Source organism: Hylaeus anthracinus, unplaced genomic scaffold (genome assembly GCF_026225885.1).
Source record: "Hylaeus anthracinus isolate JK02 unplaced genomic scaffold, UHH_iyHylAnth1.0_haploid 11985, whole genome shotgun sequence".
Lineage (NCBI taxonomy): Eukaryota > Metazoa > Arthropoda > Insecta > Hymenoptera > Colletidae > Hylaeus > Hylaeus anthracinus.
Window position 1 is genome coordinate 7,155,045 of NW_026534333.1, and position 18,621 is coordinate 7,173,665.

The following is an 18,621-nucleotide window of genomic DNA, read 5'->3' on the forward strand; positions in this document are numbered from 1 at the left end:
TCGTAAAGTGACTTTAAACCGATTCCTTCTTCCGTTCCACGGAATCAGTTTTTCTTCGCGGCGAAGATGCGTGTCCCTTTTTGAAAACGCCGTGCCACAACTGCGGGGAATTCATCGTTCTTTACGAATCGCTCTGTCAAAAGGGACTGCACAATAAAGATGTACAATAAAAATACGGGGGTCACGCGCGACGCGTTTCGACGCGCGTGGGTATGCAAACAGCATGGCGCGTAAAACCTCCAGAAAAGTGCTTCGACCCAACGAACATTTTTTTATGAATATACCACGAGCCATGAAACTTGAAGTAGCTGTACGAAAGGAGATGGTTGTAACTTCTCTCGGTTGTTGCTTCGACTCGGTTGCGGTTTATCTCTTTTATTTTCTCAACTTGTGCCTTGATACTTGCTTCGACAGAGGCTGATATTTAATTACGAGAAGAGAATACAAATATCGAATAATTTTTTTCAATGATAGGAAGTAGAGTGCTAAGATTTGTATACCCCACTCATAAACACTAACGTCAAGAATAGCAACATTTTTCACCTATTTATTCTTAAATATCCTAGTTACACTTCGGTCTCGAGGACCTTTTCACCTTTGTATTATTAGGAATCTTTGACAAAGCGTCCCATCTTTTCTTCCTTTACTCTCCCTTCTTTTTCCTCTCGGCCTGTATTTCAAAGGTGACCTTTCTTCGTAAAATTTAATTCCCAGCACTTTTCACCTTTTTCATACGCGAGAGGCTAGACCTGCTTCTGTATTCTGGCTCGATAAAATATACGATATAATAAAACACGTTACAGCCGGTGCGTTCCAACATCTACCATCGTTCGCTCGCAACCTCAGGATTGTTCTCCGTATTACTCGACGAACACCCTCGTAACCTCGCAAAGCTCCCGGCGAAACGTACTACGGAGACTGTGGGACGAGCAATTAAAATCGCGTTAAATCTTCCTACGTGTCAAGATGTCTTACATACTATACTATACACACTCACAGTTTGGACAATCGATTTCAACACACCCTGGCATCTGTCGTTTACTTGGAAGATGAGGAAAGGTACAACAAAACGACAGGGGTTCCTTCAACAAGTGAATCGATGAATATCCTAACAAATAGTAAATGTATCATTACCGACATCAACAGTCTTTCTCTAAATACTCTTCAACGAAAGAAAAATCAAATCCTGTATGCTGTTTCTCAATGAACATTGAAAAGTAGGATATCGCATTCAGGATGTTTACCAATCTGTTAAAATACATTTCGGTCTTTGGATGTTGGTTCGTCGAAGGTCGAGCAACACGATGTCCTAAACCAGGATTAGTTGAACCTGATCCTTACTCCACATTACCAAAAATGGTTACGTTTCGTCCCCGATTCATGTTGCATACCGACGAGAGGAAACGAAGAAACGAGTCCACGAGCTTCTCTAATTTCGTCTGTCAACTCGAGGGGGGATCCCTGATCGAGGATAGGAGAGGAAAAAAAGTAGCCAACGGAGGCGAATACGGCGGTGTGCTCGGCCGTGAGAGGTGGTTCGTCGGTCCGTACGGTTTTATGGGGTCGTCAAAACGTTCCGCGATTCTCCTGGTATGCGCCCGGCACCATGCATTCCTCGTCGTCGCTGAGGCGCTGAGGAGCTGCTGACCGTGTCCTGAACTATGAGAAATATTACAAAGAGTTAAGCAGCGACACGGTAGCCGGCTAACGGTGGGAAAAGGCCACGCGAAAAAACACTCGCGCCGACGCTTGGGAACCCGAAACGATTCTATCCTAGCCGTGGACCTAGCCGCCATAAAATCGAATTACTATCGTTTTACTCTGCAACTATCCGAACGATTTCAGAATCTTCCCTGCCACGCACGATGAACCGTTGCCTCGGTGCTTGAACGCCTAACGTTCGAGGTAAATCCTATGGAAATCTCGTCGGGTAATAAAAGACGGTTTCTTTCCAGATTTGAAGGGAAGCGTTGGAGTAGATTGGCGCTACATTTCTGTCGGACGAGCATGAAACGCGGGAAAGCAAAAGGAATGCTTGTGGAAAACATTTTTTGAGGAAGCATCCAGGTGTATCGAACGATTTTTAATGTTTCGGTGGAGTAAACAGAATGTGGTACTGGGGTATTATGCTGTTGGATTTTATTATCGAGTTAATTTGTGGTTGTTTATTTTGAAATAAATACCTTCGATGAGAAAGTTCTTTGAAAACGATCTGTGAATTCGTCTGCGTTGTTTGTTCCACTTACCTGAAACAAAAAGGAATAATCGAGTTAGTCACAACAATTCTGATTTCATACAAGGTATAATAAAACGTAAATAAACGATAGAGTACACATCGTGCAAAAAAGTATCGATAATGAAATCATTTAAAAGTATGCTCGGCCAAGTTAGTGTCAAAATTAGGTGTAGTTACATCGTTCGACAAAAACATAAACGACACCGCGATTAACGCGCCTGCGAAACAATCCCGAAAAGAATTCGCGTTCGTGGCCACCGTTGCGAGCGGATTCTCTTGTGATTCGTCAAGGCATAACTCATTCCCGAAGCAACCCCATTGGGCTCGTTTCGGTCACGACGACGGCACTCGCCGCCCCCCCCCCCCCCCCCCCCCGATGCTGAGAACGAAGGTTTCGCTCGTGCTATCGACTAGTGACCCAACTGTTGAGTATTTGATGGATCTTTTTAGTTTGCGGGAATCGTACTGTTCTACTAATGTAGACTCCTGGTAGTATTGAACCATTATAAAACATTGTTGGAGATTAGAATTAAACTATTTCAGCTATCCATAGTAACGAAAAGAAGGTTGGTTATCGCAAGCTACGTAATCTTGGCTCGGTTGAGAAGGTGGTGAAACTTTTTGTGGTCCCAGAACCTAAAAGGGTACAAGTTTCAAGACCTAGCAACTCTTTAACCCTTCGCGTGGGAATCACACTGCCCCACTAACATTTCAATTTCACCCAAAATCAAACCCTTCCTTCCCCGAGTGAGCTGTAAACGTAGTTCGGTGAGTTTCATCGAGCAAAACCCTGACCTAACTCTCGTGGTTGCGAGCGCCTATCAGAAAATTGCGCTGCGTGCACTCGATTCGGCCCTCGCAGCGACCGTAAAGGGTCGTTCTCGTTGCGTGCGCGTCGTGCAAGTACGCGACCAACAGGGGTGGACAGCGGCGAACCCTCTCGAAGGACATTCTCTCGTTCCGCGGGACGGCTCGTGAGACGCACGCAACGCGTCTCGTTACCAGGTGAACGGTTCCTCGGGGCCATCAGGGAGGATTCTGACAAAGGGGGTGAAGAAGGGCCAGGCCGATGGAAGAGGAGAAAAGCTGGTGAGACGAAGCTGGCGCGTACAGGCCACTCGGCTGCGCAACTTTCGAACCGGAAGGAAACCGGACTGACCAGACTGCCGGGCGCCGTTCGTTTCACCCTTCTTATTCGACGAACACGAGCTGTCGACCTTCTTACCGATTCCTCCACGCCGCCAGGGCTTACCAACGGATCAGATTGTTGCGACGACCATTGTTGGAAATCATAAATCTTACCTAACTGGTCCGCGATTTCGGCGGTGACCGTTTTCGTCGACCACCCTGGTAAATAAACCGCTACTCCGTTCGCCAGGATCTCTGAGTATTTGAATTTTAACAGACCGTTCGAATTAACGGATCGAGCCCCTGTATCTCCGCGGTGGAACGTGGACTACGAACGTGGACGCGTCTAACTGCTGGGAAAAGTGGCGCGTTGGACATACAAAGTAGAATCTGTAATCTTAGTAATGACTATCATAAATGGTACTATTTATAGAGCCACTAGAATGACAAGATGCGAATCCAAGGAAACGAATTGTTTCAGAAGAACGGTGAATGGACTTTGCGCGCGCGAGAGGATCGGCCAGCTTGAAGCTCCATTGTCCGCAGTTTCTCGAATCCGGCGTTCACGGTTATGAAGATGATCCTGATCTTTTTTGTCTGTCCCTTTTCCTCCTCGACGACTGGCCAGAGAGAGCGACGGGAAACGAAAGCAAAAAGAGAGAGAAATTTGGCGGAATTGCTAGTTGTACGTCAGGTAGCTGGTCCTGGTGGTAGAATTGTTCGGCACCAGCAGGTGCTAGCCATGGGGTATTCAAAGTAAAATATTGTTCTTGCGTCCTCGTGGCTGCGCGCCGCGAACGTCGAAGGATCTCAACGACCTTTGTCTAGGTGGAACGAGTATTTTTACGTCCTACGGACACCCATCCCTCTAAGCCTTTCATTCTTTCCACGGAAACCTTCCTCTTCTTTCTACCTGTTAGCGTTACTGTCGTTGCTGGTACTTTGGAAACCGCCACGGGACAAGTAACCACCAGTTGCTTCAAAGTTTCTCTCGTTTTCGGCCGGGGCTAAATATTTCCTTCGATTGTTTATCTTGCGATCGCGTTTCTCGTCAAAGTGGACGCATAGAATAACACCAACGATAGGGTGAGCGATGTAGGCGTGAGTATATCTGGTATTTCTATTAGACGCTTCATTTTCTTACTGCGATTGTAGGAAATAAAAATAATTTATGATCGTAATATATACGTCTTTAGACAGCAGGTTTATTAAAATGAAAATTGTATTTGATTAAAATTAAAATTTTTTCAGAGCTCCTACAGAAACTAGCTGAACGTAATTCGCGGAATACATTCCTTATTAATGCCCAGTAGTTTGTTTTCTCCATTCCAGCAGCAAAGAAAATAATATCTCTACGGAGAACAGAATTCCAATAAGTAATAGAAGAAACTGACAGGTTTATTTCTTCAGGACCACACTTTCTCCGCTAACCAGCGTTGTTTATAACCTTTCTAGTTTACATTCGACGAGAAATAGCACTTTTTTTTTTAAGCGACACCGTCCCGACAAAGTAGCAATTTGGACAGTAGCGTTCGAATTATGTTAGCTTAATACTCGAATCACTTATCGAATACAGAAAAGTTCAACGACCATAAGTGAGGAAGAATGACTGCATTGCTATTATTATCAAAAAATTGTAAGCCAAGTGTGAACACGTTTGATGACATTGACGTACACGAGTACTGTACGAGTAAAAAATTTCGTAATTACACATTGTGGCCACGTTTCTGGGGTACTTCGTCGACAATCAAAGCCCGTGAGAAAAATGCCCGCGCGTCGATGAACAGTTGAACCTAATTGACGGAGAAGGAGGAATGAAAAGAAGAAGACCGACGACGGGCTCTGCGGCTGGCTGGCAGGATGCGCGAATGTTGTTTAAAGTCTAGACACAATGTAAGACCCCCGAATTAGTGGGCCTCGCTGCGCGGTGCTTCTACGGTAATTAACGAAATTAGCCGCAATTAGAGAGTGCTCGGAGGACCGACGCGGCGTGTCCCTTTTTCCTTTCTCGTCCAGCGTCGGTCGGCGAAACAACCGCGTCGATGGGACGAGGGACGCCCTCGAGTGGCGCGTTTACGCCAAGCCTTAATGACTAACCACACCGTCCCGAAAAAACTATCTTAAGCACGGAACTATGGGAATCGGGTGTGCTTCGGGGCTGTGATTACCCGAAGATGGCCAGAATTTTCTAACGGATGACGAATAAACTCAACGCGGAGCGATTTATTCGACACGTCTATTCGATTAAACGAGGAAATTTTGATTTCTATTACAGTGGGTAAGAAGAATTATTCCTACCTCGCTTACGTTATGTCTCCCTCTATGTCTATCGTAGAGGTATGTCTAAATGAAATAATAGGTTTGATGTTTCCACACAAGTGTTTCATTATTAAGTATGTACATTATTCTTTCTATACACTTCTATTTATATCACAAAATATACACCTGACAAGGACTGCACGACAAGATCGAAACATAAAATATTTTTCAAAGTGTTTAATCCATTCACTGCCAGGTAAATTTTAAGTATTCTGCCTTGGGCGCCAAGATTTAACGCAGATGTGTAAATTAGGTTATTCTTTTGATCATAAAGAATAATATTACGTTTACTGTTTTAAAAAGAAAATTTACGATCTTCTTTTCCAATAATTCGTGACTCGAAAGTCTATAAACGTATCCCTTGAATAATTGCAATCAATTTGAACTGCGAGACATTTCGTAGTCGACAGTGAATGGGTTAACATTTAGTTTCCATCGCGCAATCGTTTAACATACTCAACATGGTCCTTAAAATTGATATCCGTTCACCGCGAAACATTTCATTTCACGATCAAACATGTCGATAGATAAACTCCACCGTTGATGATAAACAATTCTTTATTTTTCTTTCGTTACTTGAAATTTGAATCCGGTTAAGAGTGTTGCACATCCACGGCGATAATCATCGCGAAGAGAGAGGGACGAACCAGCGCCATTTAGCCGAGCGATTCGCCTCGACTAGGATACAGGATCGACTGATTGGATTGTCTAGTTACTGGATTTGACGAGATCATTCTTGCGGCGTGATCAGCCTCGTAAACGTCATCGCTCGGACACGGCAATATATTTTGGTTGCCACGAGAATACGCGCGATCATGAGAAATGTACTGATAAAATACGATGTGTAATTCTGTTTATATGACTGGTGGTTCGCGGCCGGGAGGTGACTGCATTAATTGGAGGTGTTCAAAGAGGGAACGATAAATTTTCAGGACAACTTGTTCGGGACACTGAAACCGCGCGTACCCGCAGTCGTAATGCGATCCCACGTAGTCGGTATTTACGAATACCTGTTACGATTACTGTTTAGGTTTGTTTATTCAATTTCTCCGAGGGACGACAATTTATCTCGGGTCGTTAATGCTGTCTGTTACATTTGACATTCAACGGAGGGCGTTGCAAATTTTAGTGCATTGCAATAATAGCGTTTGGAGAATGAGGTGGGAAGAATTTTTATCGAGTCACATTATCTTGAAAATATTAAACGTTTTCAAGTGAATCTTTTATTGAAAAATACTGTTCAGCACTTAGAAAGACTGAAATCAGGTTCGAAACGTTTTAATAATTGCCTTCCCAAAAGATTCCCGAAACTTCGTTAAAGATTCGAAAATTGATTGAAGACCGAGCCAGATTCTCCAAAATCCCGCGAATCGATAGCGTATCGATAACCATCGCGGTGAAATGCGGCGCGAATGGATTCCAGGATCAAGGCCGCGGGGACAGGTTCCAACAACCTGCTAACCATGAGGCGCATCGTCAAGTGACACCCAGTCACCGGTCAGCTCCATAACTGTATAGCATTGGGAAAGCAGAAAGAACCGCGCGCAAAGTGTGCAGAGTCGCGCGGGGGGGAAACAGAGAGCACCGAGCCGAGGGCCCTCGTTGTCCGACGACCCCCAATGGGATATAAACGCGCAGCACCTGCTTTTTCGTAGATGACCATGAACACCCCAAAACTCTCGGTGAAACTGGCAGGACAATGCACCACCCGCCACCGGCTGACCATTGTCTGTCCACGAATGGTCTACGAATGGTGCCCCACCCGTGTCACACGCAGGGAAACACTTTATATAGCATTATTATTCGTAGGCGTGTAATCCTAATTCTCTTGTAACTGCCAGGCAGTTTGGTGGGTACCTGCTCAGTTCAGGTCTCGGCCCCGTCTCTTTCCAGTTATTTATTACCTCTGTTTACAGTGTTGTACCCACAATTAACATAGATCAGTCCCGTACCGGCTGGGACCGACCCTTGGCCGACCGAGCAACCTTCCGTTGAAACACGTGCTAACAACGTTTCGTGGCGATTTGGCTAATTGAACCGCCGTGAGAGGTAGTAGCGTTGGACCTCGTGCGGGATCCAACGTCGACGGGACCAGCAATATCTGGGTCGTTCGGTCGAATTTTTATTTACCATTCACCGAAAAAAAACGTCTGGTCTCACGAACGACTGGAACGTTGGATTTTCAGGGCTTAGCCAGGTAAAGGGAAAAATAATAAAAAAAAGATCACAAAATAATAAAAAAAAGATCATATTTTATATATTTATTTCGAGAAAAAGCAGTTATCAATGGTAACATACATACAGCCACATATTAAAAAAAAAAAAAAAACAATTGCAAGTGTACAATTCGATTTAAAAGTCCGGTGTCAAATTTGAAACTTAGGGCATTTAAGGGTTAAAGGGCCGGATGTACGATAGTACAGGTGGACAATATAAACAGGTGGTATCACCTGTCCACAATATCACAGGCATGAATGAAACGATTACAAAAGAAAAAGAAAATTGATCTATGGAAGTAAAAACAAACATTCGGTGCAAAAGCGAGATAATACAGCTACTATTATTTTCACCTCGGAAAGAGCATTGCGCGAAAACTATACTTCCTTCCTAGTTTGGTGAACAATTTTACGATAGTTTTCGACGGCACGAGTAATAGACACGTCACAGGCTCGTTTTATTCGTTGTTTCCAAGTACTTAAAGTAAGAGACCGATCAGGTGTACAGCGATTTAATGCCTGACGTTGGTTCCAGTGCGAGATGATAATAGTTGATAGGAGTGTATGTATAGTTACAGCGTGCGGTAATCCTGTTTACGGTTCGAAGACATAAACCGTAATATTGCACGGCCGTATGGTGAGCCCGCGCACATTCGCCACGGTCGAACGTATAAAGAGGAAATATTAAACGTAAAACTACTAGCAACCAGCAATAACGCGGGGAAATTAATTGCCTGACAATTCCTTAACGAATTGAACATTTTCGAAGAACAACCGGGATAAATTATGCGTAATCGTTCAATGGAAATTCCTTGTAATTTTGTCATTCGGTTACTTCGCATGGTGATTGCCTCGTATGCGAAATAAAACAGAAATTAAAGCACAGAATTAACAACACAAGAAGAGCATCGTAACGACGATGGGAATGTTTAAAAAGCATTGTTAATAAAATATTCTTATGCTAATGTATGCTATTAAATAAAATTGATGATTTTACCTGTTTTGCATATCGTATAGTGGGCCTTCCTAAAGATCATCGAATATTGAATTCACGGCGTATACGAGGTATATTATGTGTAACCGTAATTCGATCATCTTAGATGGAAAACTGTTTTGATTAAGCCCTGAATAATAAGAAACGAGTAGGTAATTGAACACGACAACAACATGAAGAACACGCTACAATCGTTGAATTATTAATAGTTTCTACTTTTCTACTTTTTTCCAGCCTCGGCTGGATCTGCTCAGAAAGCTTCGAATAAAAAAAAATAAATAACTGCCGAACCGTTACTCGATCAATAAAGAATTAGAATTTAAATTGTAAATCGTTAAATCGTTAAATTGTTTCTTGATCTATCGACAACAGACTTTGACACAGACAAGTCATTCATCTGTTGTATAAAAATTGCCCTTTATATTCTAGAATTAGATCGATATTATATCTTCCAACAAATATGAAGACTTGCCCTCATTATGGCTCAGTAGAAACGTCGAACAAACGAACTAACGTCGCGTATAAATCATCGAATCGTATCTCTATCTGTTATTGGAATAAAACTTTACCCATCTCTGGTCCAGGCTCGAACTGAAACACGATTTCCTAAAGTCCGTTTGCTCTTTTATCACCCCAGACCTAATGACACGGTTCGAGAACGCGAGTCGCCACGCGGTGAAACGATTTCCAGTTTCACGGTCGGTATGCTAATTCAGAGAGTGTCAGCGACGAGGCGCTCGAGGGTAATTCACGGACAAGAATAACACCTCAAGCGTGGACATTGAAAGCGAGCGGTCTTCGAACAATTCGCCATTTGCATTTCTTGCGGTGCACGCTGGATGGAACCGCGCTCGATGGAAAAAGAAGCGACGACACAAAAGGGGGAGAACGTTCATCTCCCGAGGAAGGGATTGGAAATTCACCCCAGGGATGAATTGTCTCTCGACGAAGAGAATCGCTTGTGAACTTTTTCACCATCCCCCTCGACTGCTGGATGTTCTTATTATATATCGATTTACTTCCCTATGTGAATTTTCAAACGCTGGAACCGCTGCGATGATCAAGTTTCTCCCTCCGCTAAAGGAAACGGAGGACGAGTGGTCAAGAAAAGTATATCTACTAAGTTGAACGATAATTTATATGTTATTCGTACTGAATAATAGTTTGAAGACATTGTCGGTGGAAATAATCGGTCTAGTGATTCCAGTCCTATGCCTGTATAGTTGGACCTCTATTATTGAAACTTACAGAGAGACAGGGCTGTAGGAATAAGTAAATGTGTGAATAGAATGCTGTTCGTTTCAAACTTGGGGTAAAATAGTAAACCTATCAATTTTCTTAGTAGATGGTGGATTCTCTCCGTCATTCCACGATTGCTACAGAAATTTTCAATAGCAGTAAACTTCCCATGAAATTTTTATTCTACTCCCTAAATGCGATCAGAATTAATGTTGTTAGATAAAAGTAATTATTTGAAATTTTTGTCACGACGTGACGTCGATGAAACGCTGTCATCGATCTTGGATCGTCGGTCGGAAGCGCATGGATCTCGCGTGGCCCTCGCGTCAATGGCTGTGGATGCTCGGTCAGAAACGCAGAGGTAACTGCACGACGACCGACGAAACGCACATAAAAGCGGTAGATAAACGTAAGGAGGCATTGATCGTCCCGTCGCTCCTCCATTCACGAAGTTGGCGGTTATGGGTATATTTATGTGCTTAGGTGCGCGTATACCGAGTGTGGTACACGTTTGGACACACGCGATGCGATTACGCTCATGTATGGCCAGCGTGTGTCTATGCGCGCGCGTGTGTGTGTGTGTGCGTGCGTGCGAGGACAGCCCCAACATAGGCGCCAGCGAGTCTTGCTACGGCCATGCGTGGTCATGGCACATACTACGACCGAATCGTTTCGGGGTCGGGAGAATAGCCCTGACCTTGCTCAAACCAGCGGCCGTAGCTCGTGATAAAACGAAAGGACGATAACGTCATTGGTCCTAGCATGTCACGACGGATCGTTCGGAGGCACGGTCCTCTTGCCATTTCAAGGTCCCGTTTCGAGGGGATCTGCTTCTTTGACATCGAAGGTCGACGTCCTAGTTATCGACGTCATTGTGGTGTACGGGACCGGAAACGGGGTCGACGAACTCGTTTTTGAGTGAAAGTGTGAACGATAGGTATGCTTACTAGATTATGCGGAATACAGCGACGTGGTTATCGTTATTAGGCGAAGGTGTAAAATAAACTATCGTAATGTCAAAACTATTATTTAATCTAGTCAAACTTTTTCACTAGACATAGAGGGTATTTATGGAACTGACTGTATGTTACATTAAGTATCGGAACATGTTTTACAAGAATTTTACTTTAACATTCGATTAGTAAACTGTCACTGCTGTTAAGTCAATTAATCGTGGAGTTAATAGAGCAGGTTTGCTTAACGCTTCCTAAACCCGTGTCCCTTATTAGCAGGGACGAACGCTCGGTTGTCTATTCCCTGTCTACCGTACAAAACCGATCGTGATTGTCCTAGCTCCGAGATTATCGTAAAAGTCCACCGAGCCGATTACTATGGCCAAGGCAGAGGAGCGGGCGTGAAGTTTCGATCGTGTGGTCTCGAACCGGTCCGTGGGTGTCTGCGCGTCAGGTAACCGATGCAGTAAAATGAAATTACAAGAGAGAGGCAGGGAGAGGGGAAGAGAGAACGTTGTTCGCCTTTATGTTCTCGTTAACGGTACCGGATTTGCCTCTAATTTAAAATCTCGCGGTGAAAGCTTGAAAAAGTGGATGGAAAAAAATAGAAACGAAGAGAGATAGAAAGCCCAAAAGAGCTTCCAATCCGATTATACCCGGGCCACAAGAGCAGTTAAGTGATTTAGAAGGGCGTTAGTGCCACGAGAAATTTTCGACGATTATTCCACGTTGAAATGTTAAACGTAGAGTTCATAAAATAAAATATTCCAAAGGGTCTCGACCCTTCATCCCCCAAGAATGCATCTCTCCAGATGTGTTTTTCGATGGAATACATGTCACATTTGATAATGCTGAAATTTTCTATCATCGCAACATCGGTCGACGCTGGGAGAGAAAGAAGAAAAGGCATTCGAGTAGACACTGATTCACCCAGCCAGGACGTTCGTGATGAACATAGCGGGGCCCCGATAATCGCTCGCGTGTCACGAAGGCGCGAAGGACGTACCAGAGATACAAGCTCGATACGGTGTACTACAGGCTGATCGTCTCGATAAGGTAATTACTAAATGCTAATATACAGAACTGCGTGGTATTTGTTCTTTGCACATACCACACCGGGCATCGCGTCTTCGTTTTGGAATTCTAAAAGATTTTTTTCCGGGACCTCGATACGCGAACAGCATCGATTCGGTGTTCTTTTGAAGCACAATTCCTACACAGTCCATCCCTAAGTTCTCGATATCAAAGTTTCTCGCGAACTGGTTCCGTCGACCATAAAACGTACCTCATTGTTGGACGCTATCCTCACCCTAAGGACATTAAATATTACACGCGTAGCGAACTTTAAATTAAACGTCGGTTTAAGCCTGGCCAGATTAGCCACCACGCAATGCATAAATACGGTGCACGGGCAGCGGTGCCTCGGTCCCAATGTAACGCTGGGACTTACGAGCGCCGTGTGTCCCGAAACACGTTCCTTATCGTTTCGGTATCTCGTGCAATGCCGATGTTACAAGTTCGTATCGAGTGTCATTAAGTGTGATTATATTACCCCGCCCGTTCACGTGTACTCGAAAAAGGATGGAAGGGAGGAGGGATAAGAGAGAGAAAGAGAGAGAGAGAGAGCCGAACGGACAGAAGGAAGAGGCTTCGTGCAACGCTGCCAGGAAGGGGTGGGGGAGCAGAGAAGCCGCTTTTACGTCGATACGTAATTTATTGCCATATCCGATATTAAAGTATCGTGAATAAGACGAAGGGATTGGCAGAAGGTTTACCTGCGAGTCCTTTCCTTTCTTCTGAACCACGAGGACGCCGCAGCGTGCCGCGTGTGGGTGTCCCCTCTGTTCCCCTCGATACTCGTTCGTTTCTATCGGTGTTGGGCGAAATTCTTATCTGTACACGAATTTCGAATTGCCAATAAAGGATAACAGGTGGAGTTCTTGTTAATTATTTCACTTGAAGGAAATATCAGCGGGTAAATTGACAAGTTCGTTTGGAAACCTGAAGAGGAACCCGTGAATTCTAATTGGAAGAAAAGAATAGCGGTCGCACCGTATAATTTTTATATTCGTGTACGTAAAAAATGGATCGAATCTCCATTCTAGGCGTCATTGTTCGTTTAAAGTGGACGAAAATAATTGGAGCGAGGGTATTATACATATGTCTGACGATGTAGTCGTTTTTTAAGGAGGTTCGAGGAAGAGGGGAATACGAGGCGTGGATAAAACTAAAAATTATAGTACTCCCTCGTTTCCTGGCGCCACGAGCGAACCCAGTTTCGCCCTGGAACGCACACTCATCTTTCCTTGGCCCATGGTAAAACTAACAAACCGGTGGCCGGGATCGTCCCTGTAATTTTTTAATTACAAAGCCGCGTCTCCTCGGTTGCTCAGGTCCGGTGACTTGCAACCGGTGTCTAGAATCCGCTCCCTAATTTTTAATAACACCTAGCACCGGGGAGATCCGGTAATAAGTTTGTAGGCGGTTCTCGGAGCGTTTCGTGGCAGGGGCGGAAAAAACAAAGGCCAGAACCAGAAGGGAAAAGAACCGGTAGAGAGCGTGCGTACCGGAAAACATGTTGGTGGCGTCGAATTATAGCCCATTTTGTGGCGAACGTGAAATTGTTGCCTGCTGAATCGAGAAATAATTGCTCGTTCGACGAAATTGTTAAGGAAAGTGTAGAATTTGTTCGCTGCAACGTGCTGTTGTAATTCTAAAATGCGACTATGTATTACATGGCTGTAGTGGGTGGTCAAACGATTAATTTATGTTAAAGTATATTAGATTATTAATAGAGTATCCCTAACACATGCTTTTATAATTAAAAATTTATTCGAGAAAAAATATGTCACATGTTTCTAGAAAACTCCATTTCGCAAATAATTGTGCACGTTACTCTCCATCAGATATTTTTCGCTCAAAGCACCCGCGCCTCGAATAATTTGATCAACGACTGGGGATCGAAACGAACGAGGAGACCTATTCATCCGAGGCGATTCGAAGAAACAGTTAAAAAAGTTGAAACCGGAGCAAGACGTCCGACGGTTCTTCAAATCAACGTCGCGGCAAAAGGGTAGAACAGCGACAGCCGGTCGAGCAATACGCGGGGCTTTATTATGCGCGCGATCCGCGCGCGTTCTAACCGAGGCTTATGAATAAATATCGTGATTTCCGTCGGCGGAGAAGATCGAAACCCAAACCTAGCATCGACGGCGCAGCAACAGAACGGATCGATAAAAATTCGTCTCGTATAGGCAGCGGCCATAAATATTCCAATAAAGGTCGACCGTGCGTCGTCGAGCCGCCTTGAGAACGTTTCGTCTCTGTCCCTATATTCAGTGCTCGACGATGACCTACCCGGTTATATCGCGCGGAACGCGATAAAAATTTTCCGAGGTATTTTTTTCGCCATCCACTTGTTCCCGCCTGTTCGCGATGACGTTTCGCGACCGAGTCCAGGACGACCGTGCCACATTTCGTTTCTGTTTCGCATCGAGGAAACTGCATCGATTGACCCTCCATCGGGTGAAGAGCATACGAATATCAATCCATGCACGATGTCGATGATTTTGGAGTTGGGATAGCAATTGTAGAAGAACAATGTGTTTGAATAGCGCTTGAATGGCACTTCGGTTCGATCGGAAAAAATAAGAAGATAGGTCTGTAACGCGCCATTATCGACATATAGAAACGCAAACGTTGAACCATTAAGCACTATTTCACATTATCGATATAAACGCGCGCTTCGGGCCATAAATATGCTCGCGTTACGATAAAATTATCCACGTAAGCGTGAAACGTCACACGAAAGGATCGAAAACTCCATCCCCCCGACGACACGGTTCGTCGAACGAAACAACGATTACGCAACGTAGAAATCGCTTTGAAAATCAATTTACGATCGCAGTCGAATCGTTCGGCCGTCCCATTCAATTTAAATATTTAACGGAAGAGAATAATAACGGTCCATTATTCGTCGACGATGCTGCGCGCGCGGCTGTGCCCTATCGGCAAGTATTATTAATGTTACCATTTACCATCGCTGTTGGCGCAATTGTCATCACGCCAGACAGTACACGGCACTAATTACCATCACGGCAGCCTATTGTTCCACTTAAAGCTGATTGTTATCGTTACGCAAATTGCAGCCATTGGTGGTGTGCGTCAATAATGATTTCGCACCGATATCAATTCCGACGCCGATACGCGGGGAACGTTGCCACGGCCAATAGAAATGTTTCTTATTGTTAACGACATTCCGATCGTTAATAAGCGAAGCGGGAATGCTTCTCCATTGGGAACGGACAGCGAATAAATGACCGGCTACGTAATCGGACAAAATAATCACCGGGTAATGTTTTTGATAGATTGGCGTGATCGATCGGGTTCGTTGTGCACCGCGTTCTGGAACGAATGAAAATTTTCCAATGACAATATTTATCTAGCGTAATTGCAATTGTTTCCCTACCATTTCTTCTTTGGAGTTATTCTGGTAAACATGACGTTCCAATTAATTCGACGAAGCGAGTAAATATCATCGTATACTTTCGCGCAACAAAATTTGTAGATTTGTATTTAAATTTGAATTTAGTTGTAAGAAGTAGGGTTTGCTTTGAAGAAAGTGTAGATGGATTGGTGTTGTTTTTAAGTACGATTACATAATGGAAGAGGTTTAGAAAGAGATGTGGAAAACTCTTGGGAAGGACGCGTCCGTGGCGAACGTCGCAACGCGAGTGGACGCTTTCTGGCTCGGACAGCGTCTTTTATTAGCCGCTAAGGCGTCGCGACGCCCTGGTTGCAGAAAATTCCGCGAGATGGGGACGCCCGTAAAGCTGACAAGCACGAAACAGAGGGCGGAATGAACCAACGACACCGAGACGTCGCGACGCTTGGGGAATACTTTGCATCACTTCTAATCGTTTTGGAGTACCCACATTCACTATTCATAAATAAATATATATACTATGATATTGTAACTCGCAATACCTCGTATATTCAAATAACATATCTATTCCATTACCTATGATCTACTAACAGTGGATCTATCACTTTTTTAATAAATAATACGTAAAGGATCTATTTTTACGTCTAAGCACTATGAGAAAAAATACGTGATAGAAAACTCACCAGAAAATCTTCCTTTCGATCGGAGCGTCGCGAAGACACCCCGTTCCTCGTCGTCCGCGTCTACGCAACAGAAATATTGGCTCGTGTTTTAAAATATCCCATGCATCGTAATATATAATGCTTAACATACTTCAAGAATATACATATTCGATTACGTATTCGCGTCGACTCCAGTTTGATATTCTACGTAAAAAGCTGACAGACGTATTTATTCATTAAAATCCGACAACTCGCTTGCTAATTTAGCAATATGCATTTACCGATACATTTACGGATAGGTAACAAATATTAAATGAATAAAAGATATGTATCGCGAGACGGAGTAACCCGAATATAGTCCTTCGAAAAATAAATCATCCGAACGATTCAACGCATCAATTGTCTCATCGGGGTACCATTTTGATGCGTCGCGAAGACAACCCCGTTCCTCGTCCACGGAAAAGAAGTATCGACTCGTGTCTTAACGTACACCTCGTATGGCTGCCGAATGCATCTAGGCTGTCGTCATGGGAATATAAAAGGGAGCTGCAACGATAGACAGATAACGGGAGAAGGACAGAGGCAGGCGGAGGGTGAACCGTAGGACGAGGGTAACAAGGGACCGAGGTGGGTGGTAGGGTGGGTACAAAGGAAAGAAAGATCGAAGGAGATGCTTGTCACCTCCTACACCTTGCACGTTCGTGCGAGTCCTACACGCTTTTCCATTCTACATACGCCTCCTTTTCTGCATCCCTCTCAGGCTCCATTCGCTCCACCCCGTTCCACCCTCCGTCTTCCACGGCGTATTCTCACCCGACGATAACCGTCCACCCTCTACATGCAGGATAGACAGAAGGAGAGGAAGCGAGGGGATCGTACCCGTCGGAGAAAAAGGTGGCCAAGGAACCCTGGGTGGTGGGGATGTGCTTGCTTCGAGCATAGCTAACTAGCTGAATCTGAATCAATACTTACTTCCTCCCCCGACCGTCTCCCATCTTATTCTCTCCTGTTAGTCTGCTCCTTCCTCCCCCTACCTCTCGGCTACCCCTGGGGTCGTCATTTTTAGCGAAAGGACTTTCGGGATACCCTCCTGCACATACCTCTCGCCCCCCGTTTCCGTTCCCACCCCCGCTCGCCCGTTACTCTCCGCGTTACTGTCTTTCCGTCTCTCCTTATTCACCCCCAACCCCCTTCGCCATCAGCCCTTCCTTATCGACGTCCTTCCCTTTGCGAGTCGCATTTTTCGATCGTCGCGACGTTTGATCAGCCGAATTCACGCTTCCGCGATCCTCCCATCTCATCCCAGATTTCGTTTGCAAGACTCTCGCGAGTAGGTATCTTCGAGCCCGTCGAGCGGAAGATCGGATCGTTCGACTCCGTGGAGGGCGCACAGGCTAAATTTTTGATTGCCACGGTTTTTTTTTTCTCGGGGGCTGGCTGATAACGAGAGGATATTTCAATCTCTCGTGCTCGGTAACGATCGCCTAACGAGGGAAGAAACTGGAGGAATACTTTGTTCAATTTGTTAGGTGGTTCAACGATATACGTATGTACAATAAATATTCGTACCTTCTATGTCTATCGAAAAAGTTTGACTAAGTTAAATAACAGTTTTGGTAATACCAAATGAATATTATCAAGGAAAGTTGCACAGGAAGCCTGTACGAAAATTCTGTAAAACACGACGGCTACCCTTATTTAATAAATTAGTAAATATTCGTGGCTGTTTCCGTCGCGAATAGATTGTTTCGTTATTCGTTCAAACTGTGTGTTTTGGAGGGAAATTTGCATAAACGAATGAGTACCAAGGCACGAAAAGAATAGACCCGAGGCAGTCGAGGTTTTAGTCTACCTACTTTAAAATTCGAGTCTCCTCCTGTGGCATCACGATCTACTGACTGCCGCGACTCGAGGGCCGATTCGAGGGGTTGTTTCCCCCTGCCAACCTACGGGCATACCCTCCAAGGTTTTACGACACCGTTCCACCGCAAGGCTCTAAAACACGGAGCTTATCTCTTAAGTAAAAAGTACAGGAAATCCTAGCTTCACGCAGATTTCTCTTCTCACGGCCGAACTAAACCTAATAAGTACAAACTATTCCTGAAGAATCGAGTGCATCGTAAAAACTAGAATCGTATTCTAAAACCTATATTTCCATCTCTATCGTACATACTTACAATTACAAATTTATTTCGAAACGTGAAGCATTCATTTAAATTAGACTTTATTCAATAAATATAGAGGGTACAAATACTTATGGGACTGACTGTATATAATTTTACCACAATTTCTCTACATTGTATCTGGTCCAAGGGAGTGTCAAGCATTCTCGAGCTAGGTGATGCTGACTCTAGCGACAGCACTGATTCCACCACCATGGCGTCTCCTTTCTCTCGCCGAAATGTTCGAAACGGCGGGGGCCTCGCGGAT

General features: G+C 44.4%; 1 protein-coding gene across 5 annotated transcripts in view; it reads right to left on the minus strand.

The window, feature by feature from the left end:
* LOC128887306 (uncharacterized) overlaps positions 1-18,621 on the minus strand; it is a 200,799-nt gene that overhangs the window by 50,213 nt on the left and 131,965 nt on the right. For all 5 annotated transcript variants that reach the window (XM_054143053.1, XM_054143054.1, XM_054143052.1 and 2 more), the window contains one exon: positions 16,213-16,272. In XM_054143053.1, coding sequence (XP_053999028.1) covers positions 16,213-16,272 — 60 coding nt within the window. The remainder of the gene's footprint in view (positions 1-16,212; positions 16,273-18,621) is intronic.